The 18,664-nt window shown below is 55.8% G+C and overlaps 5 protein-coding genes across 5 annotated transcripts; 3 read left to right on the top strand and 2 right to left on the bottom strand.

Annotated features, from left to right (window-relative positions):
- Nucleotides 1–235: 235 nt before the first annotated feature.
- ACO1O0_006397 (uncharacterized protein) lies at nt 236–8,554 on the top strand (the record flags this gene model as incomplete). Its single annotated transcript, XM_083195790.1, has 8 exons — nt 236–302; nt 372–409; nt 469–510; nt 575–822; nt 884–1,061; nt 1,130–1,384; nt 1,445–1,527; nt 2,521–8,554. 8 exons carry the CDS (start codon nt 236–238, stop codon nt 8,552–8,554), a joined length of 6,945 nt encoding a protein of 2,314 aa, XP_083048806.1.
- Nucleotides 8,555–8,846: 292 nt separating this feature from the next.
- Nucleotides 8,847–9,187, top strand: ACO1O0_006396 (DASH complex subunit Dad3-domain-containing protein; the record flags this gene model as incomplete). Its single annotated transcript, XM_083195789.1, has 2 exons — nt 8,847–8,948; nt 9,017–9,187. The coding sequence occupies 2 exons, from the start codon at nt 8,847–8,849 to the stop codon at nt 9,185–9,187; spliced, it is 273 nt and encodes a 90-aa protein (XP_083048805.1).
- A 275-nt stretch (nt 9,188–9,462) lies between these two features.
- Nucleotides 9,463–11,070, bottom strand: MRPS5 (mitochondrial 37S ribosomal protein uS5m; the record flags this gene model as incomplete). Its single annotated transcript, XM_083195788.1, has 2 exons — nt 9,463–9,683; nt 9,789–11,070. The coding sequence occupies 2 exons, from the start codon at nt 11,068–11,070 to the stop codon at nt 9,463–9,465; spliced, it is 1,503 nt and encodes a 500-aa protein (XP_083048804.1).
- A 723-nt stretch (nt 11,071–11,793) lies between these two features.
- Nucleotides 11,794–12,039, top strand: ACO1O0_006394 (uncharacterized protein; the record flags this gene model as incomplete). Its single annotated transcript, XM_083195787.1, has 1 exon — nt 11,794–12,039. One exon carries the CDS (start codon nt 11,794–11,796, stop codon nt 12,037–12,039), a length of 246 nt encoding a protein of 81 aa, XP_083048803.1.
- Nucleotides 12,040–14,523: 2,484 nt separating this feature from the next.
- Nucleotides 14,524–17,686, bottom strand: ACO1O0_006393 (ras guanine nucleotide exchange factor domain-containing protein; the record flags this gene model as incomplete). Its single annotated transcript, XM_083195786.1, has 6 exons — nt 14,524–14,616; nt 14,674–16,433; nt 16,541–16,702; nt 16,756–17,086; nt 17,231–17,640; nt 17,665–17,686. The coding sequence occupies 6 exons, from the start codon at nt 17,684–17,686 to the stop codon at nt 14,524–14,526; spliced, it is 2,778 nt and encodes a 925-aa protein (XP_083048802.1).
- Nucleotides 17,687–18,664: the final 978 nt, after the last annotated feature.

The following is an 18,664-nucleotide window of genomic DNA, read 5'->3' as shown; positions in this document are numbered from 1 at the left end:
ATCGCCTGATTCTGAGGTTATTTCTGTCACCCGACTCGGCACAAGCCGCGTTCCTGGTTGGTGCGCACAGGCCCCTGATCAATTGTCCATCGGATGCCCGAGGTCGGCCGCCGTCTCAAAAATTTCCCTGCTCGACTCGGGTCGACGCGATCTTTCCGTACTTTTTGCGACAAACCCTCCCACGCAACCGTCCTCTCGCCAATTCGATCCGCCCCGACACGCCGCCGTAATCAAAATGTCGCCCCCCGCTTCGGCCGCCGGCCGAGAGAAGGAGTCCAACCTGGCTAGATTGCTGGGCTCTGGTATGTTTCACCCCGGCCGGGTCGCTGCGAACCCGTGAGACGCTGGGTTTGGCTGACCGGGTGCTGCAGGTTCCGCTGGTATCGCCGAGCTCGCCATCTTCCATCCCGTTCGTCGTCCTCCGACTCCAGAACTTCGGATTGCGCTCTCCTGACACTGTTTCTCAAGGTCGATACTATTGCGAAGCGGTTGATGAGCAACCAGACCAAGGTACGGGGTTCTCTCCGAGACCATAGCATGTGAACCCCCCACCATCTAACCGGTATCCTCCTAGATCTCCGGCTCCAGCGAGTTGAACCAGGTCATTTTCAAGGACAAGGCCGCCGCTCCCATCGGCCGCAAGTTCGTCTCCCTGTTCCCCGGTCTGGGCTACGCGGCGGGGTACAAGGTCCTCCAGCGCATATACAAGTATGGCGGTCAGCCCGTGGCCCGTGATTTCCTGGCCAAGCACTACTCCAAGGACTTCGAATCGGCATTCGGCAAGAAGACGGGCAAGGCTGTCATGCACTCTACGGCCGGAAGGTGAGTTTTGGAGCGTTATAGGCGTGGCGTGGGCAGCATGACTGACATTGTGTGTCTCTAGTCTTGTCGGCATTGGCGAGATCGTCCTCCTCCCCCTCGATGTCCTGAAGATCAAGCGTCAGACGAACCCCGAGGCTTTCAAGGGCCGTGGTGTCCTCAAGATTGTCCGTGACGAGGGTTTCGGCCTGTACCGTGGCTGGGGCTGGACGGCTGCCCGCAATGCCCCTGGTTCTTTTGCGGTGAGTTGCTCTCTTCCGAAATTGCGTTTCCTCCCGGGGAATTTGCGTGTGCTGACTGGGACGGATAGCTGTTTGGAGGCTCTGCCTTTGCCAAGGAGTACCTCTTCCACCTGGAGGACTACAACAAGGCTACGTGGTTCCAGAACTTTGTTGCGTCTATTGCCGGTGCCTCGGCCTCGCTTGTCGTCTCGGCTCCTCTTGACGTGATCAAGACCCGTATCCAGAACCGCAACTTCGAGAACCCCGAGAGCGGCTTCCGCATTCTGACCAACATGGCCAAGAACGAGGGTTTCGGCAGCTTCTTCAAGGGCCTGGTCCCCAAGGTAAGCCCCGGCGAAATCGCCATAGTTGTTCATGCGGACCCAAGCTAACTCGTCGGACAGCTGCTCATGACTGGTCCCAAGCTGGTCTTCTCCTTCTGGCTTGCGCAGACCCTCATCCCTGCGTTCGACAGCGCCCTGTCCCGGTGATTGTCACCGCACACTATGAATTTATAATGCGCCTTCTTGAAGAAGATAGCGGGTACTATTGCGTTAGAATTGGGACATGTGGACCAAGAGCTTTTGAATGCGCCGGGACGCTGGATTGAATAGACACCCTGCTCTGTATGAATAGAACTACGAATAGATCAAATCTCAGCGACTGGTTATGGGGCGATGCAATTTTCAATGGGAGAGAGGCCTTGTGGTCCGTGTCTGACGTGGTCAAGGCAGCGGTCAAGATGGTCTAGGTACTCGCACTACATAGTACGGTACTACTTATGTACATACGGATAGTAGTAGCTAATATTGTTAGTAGTAGTACAGAATCACGGATACTATTATGGGTGATAACCTACCTATGAGTACTCTGTACTCGTAGTAGTACTCGTGGTGGGTGCTGGGTGGGCGCTGTGGGCGCTGTGGGCGCTGTGGCTGTACCGGCGGCTACGTGGCTGCGGTTGCCCAGGTAACCTGACCGCCATCGACGCCAGCAAACACAACAAATCCCTGCCACTAAGCTCGCGCCAGGCGCCTTCCCCAGGTCATATCAATGGGGCTCACCACCTATTAGTCTCGCCAGTGCCACTCTCCCCGACACTTTCGACTCTTCCCGTGATACCTCCTCTAATACTCCACACCCCAAAGCCTATTCTTCGCGGAGGCGATTTGAACGTTATACAGAGGCAGAGCCTCCAGAACACAAACCGTGCCCGCCTTCTTCTGAGACGTCAGTAAGAAGCGTGGGAGAAGCGGTGCTGCCCGTCCATCTTCGATTCCACGCTCACATTCCTCACCACCATACAATGTCACACGACGGGCGGGATAGCCCTCTTGAAGGGCACCGGCAGTTGAGACATAAACACTCTGCTTCTTTCGACCATGGCAGCCGAGCTCTAGTCCCCATGTGCGTTTCCTCTCTTACCCCATACTCGTTTGGTATCATACTGGCATATACTGACTGGGGTCATCATAAACAGGTGGGACAGCTCGGATCCCGAACGTGCACCGCCGCCGCTGCCCTTGAACCCGCAGTCCCCCAAGAGCTTCACATCGCGCGCAGGCACGTCAAGCGCAATCCAATCCGCCCATGCAGCTCTTAGCGAGAGAGCACGGGAGAGTAATGCTCTCGTCCCGGCCTTTGGCAAGCGTCTCAACGATCACTCCCCGGAGCGGGCTCTTGTCAAAGGAGGATCTTCCCACCGACGCACGCAGACACTGCAGTCCGGATCTGTCCGAGACCTAAGCTTGATGCTCGAGGGCGGTGGGCCAAACAGCAGCCCAAGCACATCCCCTTCTAAGTCACCCGACAAATATCGTCACTGCCAGCCCCGGTCATCGACGTCATCACCGACACCCCACTCCAAGGATAAGGAAAACAGACCCACGGAGAAGGAGAACGTCACAGAATCACAACACAACGAGAAGGAGTCTACAATCGCCGGACCGATGCCCGGGCCCAGCTGGACACCCATTGTCCGGCCTACGGTCCGTCGACCGGCCCCCCAGAGCATCCTGGGCGAGAATACGCCGCCACAGTCGTCTACTATGCTGGCACTACAAACCATGGGATCCCAGGCCTCGAGGGCGGAGTCTGAGCCCCCGTTGTCCAATGTGACCAATGGGTCCGTGGCAGTCACAAAACAGCCCCAGTCCCTAGACAACATTGGGGCACAAATCATTGGTCTTACCAGCATCGCCACGTCCCTGCAGAAGGAGATGTCGGCGCTTAGTCGACGGAGCAGGGACAATGCTACCGATCTCCTTAGCCTCAAGGAAGCTACTAACACTCGAGATGAGGACATTCGGAAAAGCTTGAGGGACCTGGTCGGTAGCGTCAATGAAACCTCTCACAGGCTCAGCTCCAGGGACCCCTTTGGCAGCCTATTCCTCGACAACAAGCCCCATAATGCTGGTTCCTCTCCTACCAATCGAAGCTTCCAGCTCCCCCGGATACCTTCCCCCAAGAGCTTCTCGGAATCCATTGATCATGCCTCCGTGAGTACACCGTCCTTGATTGGTGGGGATAGCGCGGCTTCTCTGGCCCTGCTGGACAGAATTATCCGAGATATGGGGACCAAGGAAGGACAGGAGAACTTGGTTTCCCGCCTGGCCGAGGTCTCACAGAAGCTTTCTGGTATGGCCACAGCTGCCAAGGTCGACGAGCTTCTTGACCACCTCCGCATGCAGTCCCAAGGCGCCATTGTGCCTAGCGGGGGCCATGAGGAGGAATTCGACGGCGTGAGAGGGGGTGCCGTCTCTCAGCGGGTCGACGCCCTCCTCCACAACGAGGGTCGAAGGTCATCTGTCCCTACTCGCGGGGCCGAGATTCTCAACGAAGACTTGATCAAGATTATCCGATCGGTCAAGGATAGCGTTGCTCAAGGAGGTGGCCTCACGGCTGAGGTGAAGGCTCTGGTGCGGGAGCTCCGTGGAGAAGTCCTGGGCATGGGTCGCGAACTTGGAAAGCGACTCGAACAGGTTGGCCACAAGAGCATCGATGAGAACGAGCATCCGAGCAAAGATGAGGTGTCTCGTGTCATAGATGAGGGGCTAGAGCAGATGAAAGATCAGCTCAACCATGTGCTCAGGGAGCACCGACGCCAGTCTGCCCAATCCGCCGCCACCTCCAAGAGTCTCGTAGACTACCAGGAGATTTACAACGCCATGCGGGCTGCTCTTCGGGACAACGAAGCTTCCCAAGGCGAGATGCCGGATCTTAGCAGGGAGGATGTGATTGAGGCTGTGAGGGATGCCTGGGAGGCCTACAAGCCTGAAATTGAGGTGCAGCAGCTTGGACTTGAACGTGATGAAGTTCTCGCCTGCCTGAGGGAAGGCCTGCAGGAGTATGCCCCTCGGGACGAACGTCCTGCTGGTGCTACTCGAGATGAGATGTTCCAAGCTGTTGTCGAAGGCCTAAAGCATTTCGTCCCACCTCAGATGGAGACACCGGCTTCGATGTCAAGGGATGAAATCATCGAAGCTGTGCGAGATTGCCTCGAGGAATTTGAATTCCCGGTGGCTGCCTCCGCCATTGGAGCTGATACGAACCTTTCTCGGGAGGACATGGTCCACGCCGTCAAAGAAGGTCTCAACGACTTGGAACTCCCCAGAGGAGGGGCCATGGTGCCGCATTCCAACAACGATGAGATCCTCACCCGCCTGGAGGATCTGATGGGCTACATCAAGCTCGAGTTCAAGGCAGTTTCTCAGGAAGCCAAAGACAATGTCGCCGCCAATGGGAGGGACACTGAGCAGGTCCTAGATGCAACAAAGGACGGTCTTGAGAACTTGCGCGCCGCCATTGAGAGTTACGTTGACCGAGCCACTGGCCAATCTAGCCAGGAGGAGTTCATACAGGAGCTCTGGAAGACGATGGATGAATTCAAGGAGGACCTTGGTGTTCTTGTGTCCGAATCCTCCGAATCGTCACGGCACCAGCTTCAGACAGAGCTTGAGGCGCTCCGGGAGATAGTCAACTCCTCGATGGTACCGGCTATGCCTCACCAGGCGAGCAATAATAACAAGGAAATCCTGGAAGCGCTACAAAATACCGCCAACACCCTTCGGCAGGAGATTCTGCGACCGAAGGCCGAGACTTCAGAGCTTCTGGATGCGCTCAACGACGGATTCAATGATCTGCGTGCTGGCCTCGACAGGGTCACCAACAAGCCAGTTGATTTGACGGCCAACGACGAAATCATGGAGGCCATCAACACTGTCCGATCTGACATCGAGACCATCCGGGAGAGTAGTAATGATCATGCTGTTGCTGCCGTTCCAGCGACCAATGAAGAGATCATTGACGCCATCAAGTCTGTTCGAGCTGACATTGAGGCCATCCGCGAGAGCACCAATGACCGAGCTGTTGCCGCTGTTCCAGCGACCAATGAAGAGATCATCGATGCCATCAAGTCTGTTCGAGCTGACATTGAGGCTATTAGAGAGAGTAGCAACGATCGGGCTGTTGCTGCTGCTCCAGCGACCAATGAGGAGATCATCGATGCCATCAACTCTGTGCGATCCGACATTGAAGCTATCAGAGAGAGCAGCAACGACCGGGCTGTTGCTGCTGTTTCGACAGCCGATGAAGACACTTCTACAGAACAAGCCCTTGTCCTAGCAGATATGGTCAAGCAGGACGATATCAAGAATCTCGAGGTCCTTATTAATCAGCTCCGCAACAAGATGGAGGCCATGGAGACCGAGCCTGAGCCTGAGAGTGTTCACAAGGAAGATTTGGGCCGCCTCGAGGACATGATTCGGAATGTCCAGCAGGGTGTCGAGGAGATTGGATCTCGAGAAGCGCCGGCTGCGGTTCCCAAGGAAGCAGCAGCAGCAGATGCCCCCGCCATCAATGGTGATGTCGCTTCGAAGGAGGATGTGGAGGCTATCGAGACGATCCTTCGCAACACCAAGGCCCGCCTGGATGACCTCATGGACGGCGAACAAGCTGTACGCAAGGAGCATCTGGACATTGTCGAGACTCTTATCCTGGAGACACGCGAGAGCATGACCTCCATTGTAGACCAGATGGAAGCTGTGTCTCGTAAGGACGACCTGTCCACACTCGAGTCTCTTATCGCTCAGATCAAGCTCGACTTTGATGAAATGAAGGAAAAGGCCGACAAGCAAGAGGAAGACCCTGCAGAGAAGGTATCCAAGACCGACGTTGAGGCCGTTGAGACTGTGGTCCTCGAAATCAAGAACATGTTGGATGTCTTCCAGGGCGTCGACCTCAACAACCTTCCCCAGAAAGAAGATCTAGCAAACATCGAGACGATTGTGAAAGAGGACCTGGCAAACGTCGGGACTAGTGTGAAAGAGGACCTAGCAAACGTCGGGACGATTGTGAAAGAGGACCTAGCAAACATGGGGACGATTATGAAAGAGGACCTAGCAAATATCGAGGCGATTGTGAAGGAGGCCAAGGAGAAGATGGAAGGCCTGAACGAGTCATCTTCTATGATCATTCAGACGAAAGATGCGGAGCTCACAACTGTTGGCGACCGTGTCGTCGAAGTCAAGACATTCCTCGAAGAGCTTCAAGAGACGCTCAAGGGTAAGCTGGATGACGGCTCTACCGGCATCGAGGCGCTCGGAAAGTTGCTTGAGAGCATGGGCGAGAAGATTGACAAGAATGAGAATATCGGAACAGATCTTAAGGACATGTTTGAGACGATGAAGACGGAGTTCGAGGATTCGAGAGGGGTCGTTGCGGGAGCCAAGCTCGAGTCGGATGAGAAGCTGCAGCAGGCTGCAGAGAACATCGGCACCAAGATTGACGACAAGATTGGCGAGCTGATGGCCAAATACGACGAGTTTCAGGCCGCCTTCGACGAGAAGAGCAGCGCTGGCGAGGCCCGCAACATTGAAACCGAAGCTGCCGTGGTTGGAACCAAGGCGGTGGCGGATGAGCTCAAGGTTCTGGTAGACGCTCTCGGCTGCACCGTTACGGATTCCCTGGAGAAGATGGAGGAGGCATCCAAGACCGTGTTTGAAAAGGTGGAGGAGCTTGTGTCTCGCAGTGACGAGAGCCAAGCTGACGGCAAGGTCGAGCACCAGCAGACGCGTGACCAGCTACATAACGCTGTCACCTTGGTGGAGAGTCTTCGTGGAGAGGTATCAGAGAACAACCCTAAGATCTTGGAGGCGATCCAGGAAGTACTGGCTCTTGTGGGCCAGCACTATGAACACTCCAGGACTTCCACCACCGACATCCAGGACAAAATTGTAGAAGCCTGCCCCAGCGAGGAAACCATGCTGGCTCTGCTACCCGCTCCGGAGAAGTTCGACGACAGCGAAATACAGCAAAAACTGGACCGACTTGTTGAACTCAAGTATGACGACACGGAGTTGCAGGGGAAGCTGGATCAGCTTGCTCAAATCAAGTACGACGACAGTGTTGTTCATGAGAAGCTCGACAGGCTGGTCGACCATAGCACCTCTGCGGACCAGGCCTTTTCTCAGCTTGCGACCCTGGACAGGGTCCACGAGTCGGTCGTTAAGACGGCAGCTGACATCTCCAATTTCTTGAGCAACCAGAAGCAGCGTATCGAGAACGAGCATGAGGATAGGGAGAAGACGCTCCAAGACGTCGCCCTGTCCCTGGAGTACAAACGTGCCGAAAAAGATCATCTCGATGCTTCCGTCCTGAGCTTGAAGGATGAGGAAGAGAGACTCCGGAAGAGCGTCATGACTCTGCGAACAGAACAAGAGAGTCTGATCCGCCAGAAGACGAGACTCGCCGGCGACGTCTCATCGCTCGAGACGGCGATGCGCTTGCGCAAGGAAGAGCTGGGCGAAATGGAGACCCGGGCTGAGCGCTTGGAGCGGAGGATCCTTGAGGGAGTCATGGATCACTCGCGGGTGCTGCTTATGTCCAAGGCCTCCAAGAGTGGAGGCGGTGACTCGATGAACCGCAAGCGGGTTAGGAAGCCCAAGGATGAGGACTCCGCTGCCGCAAAGCCTTCGCCTAAGCCGGTCATGAGTATGGCATTGTCTGGCAAGCGCCATCTGGGCTCTCCCAGTCAGACGGGGGCCGCTAGGCGCATCGCTTCGCTGGGGCAGATCAATAACAGCAATGTCTCCTCCGGTGGATTCAAGAGGAGCCAGAGTGTGCGGACGGCTGCAGGGGCAGGCAAATCGCTCCGGAAACGCAGCTGGGGCGGCGACATGGGCTCGGCGGATACTGACAAGGAGAACATGAGTGTCAGAGAGGAAACGGTGGAGGAAGTCGACGAGGGCGAGCCACCGGCGCTGATCGAGGACGGAGGCGCCAGCAAGGCTCCCGGGGACGATGAGAGCGACACGGGCACGCTTCGACGGAGTAGCATGGTCAGCGGCAGCATGGTGAGCGGCAGCGACCTCTATACGGAGTCGGAAATGGGCCAGAGCGAATACGACGAGACGGCGAGTGAATGGACCGAGAGCGTCGTGAGCAGCGCTCTGGCAGCGACGGACGGAGGCGATGTGGAAGGGACTGGCAACGACATGGTCTTGTACGGCCAGTGAGTGGCCTGGACGAGCGGCCTGGACGATGAATGCATGGCTATATGACGGTTTCAGATTGTACGAACGTTCGGTGGCGTTTGAATTGGGCATGAGTATCATGATGTTTTCATTGATTAGTTGTAATGAATACCACTTGAAGAAGAGATTGAGATATCAAGATCAGTTGGTGTCGGTAATACCCAAGTCACGAAATAAAGTGCCCCACCCCATTCTACACGTCCCAAACCAAGACGGCGCGTCACGCCAAACCTCGCCAAACCTCCATCACCAACCCCCACACCACACCACAGCCATGGACCAAGGCGCCTCCAATCTGCTCTCCACGCCGGAGCTCACGCCTCTCGAGCAGGAGGTCCTCGAGGAGTACGAGCGCCTGGCCGAGAATATGAAAAAGGTGACTCCCTCCCCCTCCAATCCCGTCTCTACTGGCGCTGCAAGATTGGGACCTGACGAATTTACTAGCTCGCCTCCACGCTCGACCACCTCGCATCGAACCCGAGTGCCGACATCCTCGACGGGCTGCGCGACCTGGAGCGTAAGACGAGTCTGGCGTTCACACTGCTCAAGGCCAGTGTGTACAGCATCGTGCTGCAGCAGGAGATTGACTGGGGGGATGGTGGGGGTGCGCAGTAGGGCTGGGGAGGAGTGAATGCTGGTCGGGGGCCAGGACAGACATATTCGAACGACCGCCGAGGACATGATGATACCCATATACATAACGTAAATCAAAAAAATACATGGCGTTTGTCTCTTGGATTGGGTTTGTGATATTACACATGCGGGAGTTCTAGACACCTCTCTCCCACGACTGTCTCGTACAAAGCTGATATACAGTTACATCAAAGCCACGACCCGCCACCGCCTCGTGGGCCGCCTCCATCTTCAACCCAGCCCTCCTCCTCGCCATTCTACATGCTGGCACCGCCGTAGTAGACCTTGCGCACGTCCACCAGCTTCTTCCCCCGGCCAATGGCAATCTGCTCGGGGTCGGGCTGCTCGAGGAGCGCCTTGTACACCGCCTTGACCGTGTTCATCGGGTTCTTGGACCGCGGGAACTTGATGGAAAGGTCGTAGATGCCGGCGGCGCGGCACATCTCAAAGACGCGCGAGGGGACGCGGAGACCGAAACCTGCGCGACGACAACGAGTCAGTCATCATCATCATCATCATCATCATATTTTTTTTATTGGGTTCAGCGAGGCTTTGGAGGGGGGGAGGGTGGGTTGCAACGTACCTGGGGGACGAGCCTGGAGGTTGGCGACGGTGCCGCTCACCTTGCTCGTGACGTTGCCGTAGATAGTCCTGTTCTCGTACCGGCGGATGGGCCTCATGGAGCGGATGGCCAGGCCCTGAGCCGCCAGGGCAGCGGGCGCCATGTCAGTCGACTTGCCGTGGCCGATGCCCAGGAGGCCGTTGCCGTTGCCGGCCATGCAGATGACCGAGTAGCTGCGGACCTTGCCGAGACGCGTCTGGTTGCTCACGAAGCGGACGACCAGGGTCCTCAGGTACAGGCTCCTGATCTCCTGGAAGCTCAGCCCCGTGGCCCTCGTGATGGCTGCGTAGATGCCGTCCGGGTCCTCCTTGTCGCCCGCGGTGGCCGACTTGACGCCCTCCATGCCGGGGATCTTGCCCAGGTCGGGCTGCTCGGCCGAGTGCTTGTGGATGAGGCCGTCCGGGGCGTCCTCCATCACATCCACCTTGGGTGGCTTGAGGAAGGCGTAGTTGTCCCTCTCGGTGATGGCGTCGATCTCCTTCTTCCACTCCTCCTGGAGCTTCTGGTCGACCTCGAGCGCCTGGGCCCGGGTGAGGAACGCCTCCTTGTGCGTCTTGGGGTCAAGCTCCACGTCCTCGTCTGGCTGCTCGGCATCCAGAAGGTACTTCTGGAGCAGCTCCGGGTCCTTCTCGAGGTCCGCCAGCTCCTCGTAGGTCAGGTCAATCATGTCGTCTCCCTGGCTCTCCTTGACGGTGCGCAGGGCGCGGATCATGGCCCGCGACAGCTGCTCGGTTGACGTCTTCTCGGACAGTTTCGTCATCCTGTTGCAGAAGCTCTCGACAAACTCCTCGTCGGACGGGAAGACCGTGTCCTCGGCCACGCCCTCGATCTCGGGCTTGAGGTCGTACCGGGGGTCGAGGGTCGCGTAGTCGTCAATATACTCGGGGCGGAACATGTCGTCGCGCAGACGGCCCTGCCAGATCATGTCCTTGGGGTCGACGGCCTTCTCGCCGGCCTTTATCGCCTCGAGCTGCTCGGGAGTGTACTCTTGGCGTAGCTCCTCCATCTCGGCCTCGGTGTACTCGGCAAACTTGTCCTCCTGGTACTTGGATAGGCCCTCGGGCTTCGTCAGCCCCAGTTCGGAGGCCTTGACATTGCGGAACTGCGACCGGCGTTTCGGCCGGGGCGTCGAGGTGTGGAACTGGAGGCACTGGAAGGCGGGTGATGGCGCTGGGGATCGCGTGCGGCCCGAAGAGGCGATGCACCTGCCGACGAGGCTGCGCGCCGGTCGTGTGACGCTCATGACCGCCGGCACAGTCGGTCTGTGGTCTGGATTGCTGGTATCGGACGGTGGTGCAGGAATTGGCTGGGCCTCGGGGGAAGCGTCCTTGAGGCTCTTCGCGACGTGCCTGGCAGCTTTGGAGATTTTTCTGCGAAGGGGTTCCCAATTGGGAGGTTCCACCTAGGAGACCGCTTGGGGCGACGTGATTGGGTGGTTTTGGCTTAGTCATGGGCGAACGTTCCCCCCCGACCACGTCCATGAACTACGGAGTACCGAGTACATATCTGTACTATACGTACTTCATCTATCCATACGTACACGAAATGATATTACCCTACGAATAGTATCACTACAATGCCTGAATATCACAGCCCCCGGTCATTGGCCATTGGGCCATATTCCCTTCGAAATTCAATCGCCTCCCCGTGCTCTGAACTCATCTGTGGGCCTGATTCAGCAGCCGCCCTGAGCCGTAACCTCTCACACAGATGAAACGCCTCCTCGACCTCACTAATGCTCCCAATCCCATGTGTGACGCCTCGCGTTTCGGTGTCCCAAGTAGATATCTATGTGATTTATTCGTGAACTGAACTGAATCTTAGAGCTGCCCAATTCAGCGCCCATCTTCTTCTCGCTGCAACTCATATACACACCACATGCCCTACTGAAGAGCGTGCATGTTGGTAGAGATCATACACATACATTTTCCCCACGTCAAGCCCAGCAGCCAGAAATAATATTCCAATGGGTCAGTTTAACTGGTTTGCTCGCATCGGTGCATCCGACCGCGCCGTTGCCGTCCTCAACGACCAGCCCCAGCTCTTCACCACCCTCATCCTTGTCGTGGTCGGTCTCATCGCCGAGGGCCTATTCATCTGGTTCATCCACTTTGCCACGCGCAAGCCAGAGCAGAAAATTAAGAAGAAGAAGAAGAAGAAGGAGAAGAAGAGGAACGCCGATAATGTCCGCGGCGGCGGTGGGAGGAGGTGAGGTGGTCGTGGGTACCAAGCAAATGGAAGATGTATGCTTTCTGATCTCTGGAGTAATGAGGCAGCTTGCACTGGCAGTCCATTTTAATTCAAACAACCTTTCCACCTTTCTGGATATATAGGGTCTGTTGATTGGCAGCCTCTGAGGGACGAAGCCACGAGCAGATAGGCCAAAGTGTCACCGCATAGGAATAGGAAGTGCTCGACAAAGGAACATGGGATTTCGTGGCCCTCTAGTCATGAGGTAGAATTAATGTTCTGTTTGACTGATTCAAATGATCCGATCATTTCCGGTTCCCATCTGCCCGTACATCTACTCATCGAGAGAGTTATAGTTCCCGATATGCATCTCTACATCTCTCTTTTTCTGCACCCCTGGTGCCCACTCTGCGTTAGATGGATCTGAGAGGGGCCCGCAATTTTGATAATCGAATGAATATCCATCTGCAGACTGTTGCCGCGTTTGTATATTGGGGGTTGGTACATGTGATGTTGGAATTTGAGACCAATACAGCGGTACCGGGCTGTGGGAACGATCCCCCCCATATAAAGTAGTCGGTGGCGTCAGATGCAGGCTCAAATGCTGGTATGGCATTGGGGAAGTGCATGGAATATATGAGATAGGAGATTCAGTCGTTGGCATCGGAGAGTTAGACCATACCTCCAACGTCCTTGCTTGACCCTGATGGTTGAGCTGCGAAGTTTTAGGCAGTTCCTCAAGACATAGTAGAGGTTTCTTCTGGCGCTTCTCGCTTGGCCGAGATGGCTCAGGCGACCTGTACTCTCGCTGCCTCGTAGCCTCCCTTGACTGTAGATTCGGTGCCTTGATGTTTTTCAAAAGGACGCTCTAGGTCCCCTTCTCGATACCTTGGATGATCATCTCGGAACTATCATCCACGTTTTTGTTAGAAGATGATCTCAAATCAATGATCTTCCTCCTCAAGCTTGGAGACTCGGCATTGGCCATTCGGGCCAGAGAGGTCGCAATAGTCGGAATGAGATCCGCTCGTCCTGATAAGCCCTGTATACGAGTTCAGTAGGCGGGGATAATTTCGTAGTCGGATGTGCTAACCTTCAGGTAAGGCATGTGAAAGACCCCGGGCGCGAGGTGCATCAAACCCGGCAATGCTTCTCCCTCAAGCACTTTAAAGCCAAAGCATTTTTTGCCCCCTCCGAAAAGCAGAATATCCATCGTGGCCTCAACCAGGCTTCGAGAGGCTGACACGTCTGCCACAGGTTTGACAGACTTGACTCGCTTTCTCTTCAAGTTTATTTCTCTTGAACGCTCCCCGCATGGCCCGCCAAGGGGGGTCAGGAAACTGTCAATGGCCATGCGATCGTCAAGGTCGAGGCTGTGATAAATTTCATCATTGGTCTCTCGGCTACCATTAATGTGCTTCTCCTGAGGCTGCTGTGGTTGGTCTGTCGGCTTTGTTTCGACCGTCTGATACTCGGTTACAGACGTGGAGATGTCGAGGGTGCACCATACCGCCTGAAACTCTGCCGTTGGGGCGTTCCTGGGTGCCACCAATGCCGAGGTAAGATCTGGGTGCTGAATCGAGAATGAAAACGTGCCTAAGGGATACGATGCGGGAGTATCAGAGGAAACTAGCCGGATGCCCAGACGATCCCATGCCTCCATGCATTAGCGAGGCGTTGGTATCTTGGTTGACGGCCATACCTGGTGACTCTTGATCCAAGCTGCCACAGCTTCGGACTCGGAGGTACAGAGGGATTCTCCCAAGCTGTTGAACGAAATCGTCACATGACTACATCCTAGTCTTGCTATCCATAGCTGCTCTTTATTCGTGGCTCGAGTCAAGTCGCTGAGCGATGTGATATGTTGAAACGAGGCAGGAAAATCGAGCGTCATAGAAGAGTCCAACGATAGCTCCAGGCCGCCTTGCCTAGCTGCAAGACGCACATGTGTCAGAGGAATGGATTTGGTAGTCATCATTGGCTCCAACACGACGAGACCTCGCTTTTACCCAAGTGTGTCAGCGCGCAAAGAGGTCGAAGTGGGATTCGGCGGGCTGGGGGGAACATCCAAAGGCATTCCAGGATGTCCCAAAGACTGGATTGAGATTTTCAGAGGCAGGATGAGCAGAGGCTGGAGCTCGGAAAAGTGACCCAATATAAAAACATAAAGAGGCACGCGCCTGCCATGGAAAACACTTTCCTCGGTGCTGGTCAAGGCGAAAGAGGGAAGGTACGGATACCTGGCAAGAGGGGAACACACCCATATGAAAGTGGAGGAAAGAGCAAGCGATGCTGAGAATACTACTCGTAGTAATAATGTTGAAGAAACGCCCCCCGGCTGGCGAAGCAGCACTGTATATGGTTATCTCTAGTAGTAGTCGAGAATGGTAGCAATCATGACACTCATATCTTTGTCCCTCTCACCTGGACATCTATAAATCGAAACCTAGATTCGCACAACGCTCGGCTAGTAAATGTAGATCAAATGTGCTCGCTCCAAGACATCTCATTTGGCAAACCACGGGAATGCCTTCTTCCTCCCCTGATCCATCGAGCCACCACCGCCGCTCTCCACCTGCACGCTTCGCTGGTATATTTCCTATGTATGGGATTAGCATATATAAGGAGTATTAATGATAACGGAGACTCGTGTTACCTCATCATCTGTGGGCATGCGGCAGCCCAGGATCATATCTCGCACATTATCGTTCTTAGCCAGACTTGGGTACGGGGTTCCCTGGCTTTTCATAATGGGCAGTAGGACCTCCCCCAAGACCTCAAACTTCTTCCAGTTAACTCGGTCGCCCTTCTGTCCGACGAAGGTCCTGCTGCCTTCTTCCGCCGAAACGAGATCTCGGCGGTGTAGGGGAATGAACGGAATCCGCGGCAGTGGTGAATTCTCCCACGCTAACCGGTAGGCAAAGTGGCTCTTCTGTGTGCCCATCAGGATAACCAGCCGTGCGAAGCGCTTTTGGACGTCGGCCGGCACCAAGTTCCTCGTCTGAGATAGACGGTGAATGGCAGTGCCGTTGATACCAGCCAGGATCGCTGCTAGGCCGTTGTAGTTATTCAGCTGGCGCAGCTTGAGGGCGATGTTCATAAACTTCTCCAGAACCTGCGCGCGGTGCTTGGCCTTGTCTCTGAGGAGGATCATGTTCGCAACCCACTGAGCGATATGGTTGAAGTGGCTAATCATCCGATTCACATTTCGCAGACTCTTGCATTTCTCCTTTTGAGTAGCTGATAGGCTGACGTGCCTCACAAAGTCGCGGATGCGAATCGATGAGAACATGACCCAGTCGATCTTCGTGAGTTCGTCGGCAATATCGTCGTCGGGCTCATCCATGAATATGTGGTAGCGGTACTTGTTCATCGGGAGGTGGTCCTTTGGCTCGAGTCGCGCTGCTTCTCGCTCGTACTCGTCATACGAGTGGAACTGGAACTGGCTTCCCACACTGCTCCCCCTGTCAGCGTCCGAACCCTCGGATGGCCTTCCATCTGCATCGTCATCAAATTGCAGGGTGCTGACCCCAACGGCCAACTCGCCCGCCTCCTTGGACGGGTGTTGGTTTCCCGCCGAGTCGCCGTTCTCATCTGCGTTTGCCCAGCCCGTGTCGTCATCCTCCACTACATTCAAATGCAGATTTCTACGCATCTGCTGCGCGGCAATCGAGAAGATTGGCTCCGTCGACAGATGCTTAATAAACTCCTCCAAGTTTTTTCTCGTCGCAGGCCGCGCAAAGTCGCCCGGGTATAGGGACACCCACTTGGCCACGACCTCGATGATTCTAAGCTGCGTAGCTGTCCTTGAGAGATAATGGGCCGCCTTGTCATCTCGCACGCGGTCCAGCCGCGCTAGAATTGCCGAAAACAGATCTCCAGGGGCAGCAAACTTGCGGTAGAGACATAGGAAAATATCGGAAAAGTTGGCGTCGCCCTTGGATAGACGAGGTGCTAATAGGCGATCTACGAGTTCATCGAACGATACGCCGGCCGTCTTGCCCGATTTTTCTATGTTATTGTCGTCATTTCGTTGTAGTATGGGAATGTCATCCGAGTATCTGTGAGATTCTGCGTCTGACTCGTCCACGTCGAGGAGGGAGTCGCCCTGTTTGTCGAGTCGGATACCTGACGAAGACCTCAGCATGCTGTTATACGACTGATGACTCCCATTCTCTGGATCGCTTGGAACAGAAGAAGAGCTCGAATTTAGTTGCTGACCTAGTCGAGGGCTCTTCGAAGACTGATTCCGGTAGTTCTCCGTAACAGGGGGGTTCGCGAACCCCTTGAGCAGGGAAAGATCAGAGCTTGCGCGGCTGTGCTTGCTATGCTCGCTGACAGGCCTGACGCTGAAGGGCTCTGGGGTCTCGAGATTCGACTGAGCTCGCCGTCGCGCGACAGTCTCGCCGTTCTCCTCTGTAATCATACGTAATCAGCTAGCTGTGGTCACTCGCAGGGTGTTAGGATCATAGTACCCCTTCGGTGAGCCACGGCGGCTCTGAGTATTGCTTGTAGGCAGGAACGGGCTACTTCTGGGGTCTCGGTTGAGACCTTGTACGTGGCTATGCAGGCCTGAAAATACTTGTGGTTGGACATGGCCTCTGCGTCAACTTCCCATTCATCTTCCGGGTGCTCGCACTTGGTAGCCACAAGAATGGACGACAGGCCGGAATTCGTCAAGGCCGCTTTCTCGGTTAGCAGAGCTCCTCTTCCTAATGCGGGACAATGTAATCTTTACCAAGGGTCTGAGGCAAATCTCGAATTGTCTCCTGGTTCGTGACGTCGTAGAGGATCAGGGCGGCGTCGACACGTGGTACAATGTGGCCGTTTATCTGCTTTGGCCACTGTATAGGTGCGGTGGGACTGAGCTCGAAGTGTTCGAGGTCGAGTTCGAGCAGGGTGATCATGTGGGTGATGTTATCGACAACCATACGGACGCTTGATGTACTCGAGATTGGCGGCCGTGATAGCCCGAGGACCTTCTGGATGAAGGACGACTTGCCGACACCGGAGGAGCCGATGATGGCAACGTTGAACGACTCCATACTGGATGGGCTTGGGGGTTGAGACTGCACAAGGCGGGATCGGTCGGTTAGCATTTGCTTCCTGGGCAACGAGTGTGGTTCGCATCCTGCTACATGTCCACAAAGGCCTGACCCCCTCCCTGCCTTGTGACCTGACTGTGTGAAGGGGGCGGCGTAACAATGACATACCCAGAAATGTGAGTTCCCCGGCATTAATGACTCTCGGCGCGGAGGCGGCCAGCGCTTCTTCGGGCTCTTCTCATCGCCCTCGGGCGCAGACGTGACTGGGGGCTTTTCGTTGTGCGAGTCAGAGCCGGATCTCGTCGGGGCTGTTGGCTGGAAGTCTTGGAAGAAAGGGTCTTCGAGGATAGAGTAGAATGAATCGCGGTGGCTGTCAGGCCGTGCTGTCGACAGGGATGCCGCGGAGCTTCCACTCGAATGGCTGCTGTGAGCAGCCGCCGTTTCCGAGGGTTGTCTGTCGCTGCTCGTCGCTAAGGTGCTGTCGGTGATGTTCGAAGCGCGGCGTCGAGGGGCCAGGTTCGCGGTCGGGCTCGGAGAGTGGCTATCGGAAGACCGCGACTTGCCAGAGCGCGGTCCGTCTGGAAATTTGTGAGCATGAAGACGGCCATCCTTGTCGGCGGGCATTGTCTCTGTGCGAAGGCTGGATGTTGGATGCTGGGTGGGGCAAGCGGAGGTGGTAGCTTGAGGGTTAAAGGCCGGGGAATGGATCGTGACAAGAAGAGGGGAAGCAGGTACCCAGACGCGATAGTCGACAGGCCCCGACTAGAAGATTGCGAGAATTCCGTCAGGTGAGCTGGGGACAGGATAACGGGGCCACTAGGGAGGTAAGGTATTATTATGGAGGAACGAAGGAAGCTGTGGGAAGCTTCAACCAACTGGTCACCGAACCGGCGTGGTGGCGCGGTGATGGGGACTGACGTCCGGACTTGATACGTGCTCCGGACCAACTCGGAGGGATGCAGGTAAGGATGGAGAGCACCGCAGCGAACTTACCTGGGGGTAGGCGGATTGTGGATTAGACAATCGAGTTGTAGGAGAGGTCGGTGAGGTGTGTTGGAGACAGAGCTTGGCGGAGATGCGAGACGGTTCCTGGCGAATCGAGGGGTCGCCGTTGGGTAATGCAAGCAACAGGAGGCGGGCTGCAAGAGGCGCAGAGAGCACGAGTCAAGGCTTCAATCCAAAACGCCAATGCTGCTAGCACTGCCTAGCAGCACTTGTTGGTCCCGGGGGACGATTTGAACCGAACCGGGGCCACGGATTGGGTTGAGGAGCGTGTACTCGTTGCTAAGGTAGTGGTTCACGTAGACGACCGGGCTGTTGGAAGGGTTGCGACGGAGTCGTCGGCAACTTTTTAGATTCTTGAGGGTGAGATCCCCACTCAGCACGTATTAGAGGAGGAGAGACGTTGATAATGGTGAGACGCAGCTCAAATGGGACACCAGGAGAATAAGAGGCAGGCACGAATATGGGGGCTTGGGGCTGTGGGCGGAGGCAGGCGCCAGATGTGACGCAGATGGGAGCCACGCAGCGGCCGCACAAAGCCCAATTGGTGAATGGCACGCAATCTGGAGGTGATGACCCGTTGGAGTCCTGACTGCTGAC

The sequence above is a fragment of the Amphichorda felina genome (assembly GCF_050947745.1).
Source record: "Amphichorda felina strain 45539 chromosome Unknown scaffold_6, whole genome shotgun sequence".
Lineage (NCBI taxonomy): Eukaryota > Fungi > Ascomycota > Sordariomycetes > Hypocreales > Bionectriaceae > Amphichorda > Amphichorda felina.
This window is presented reverse-complemented; position numbering and strand designations above follow the sequence as displayed.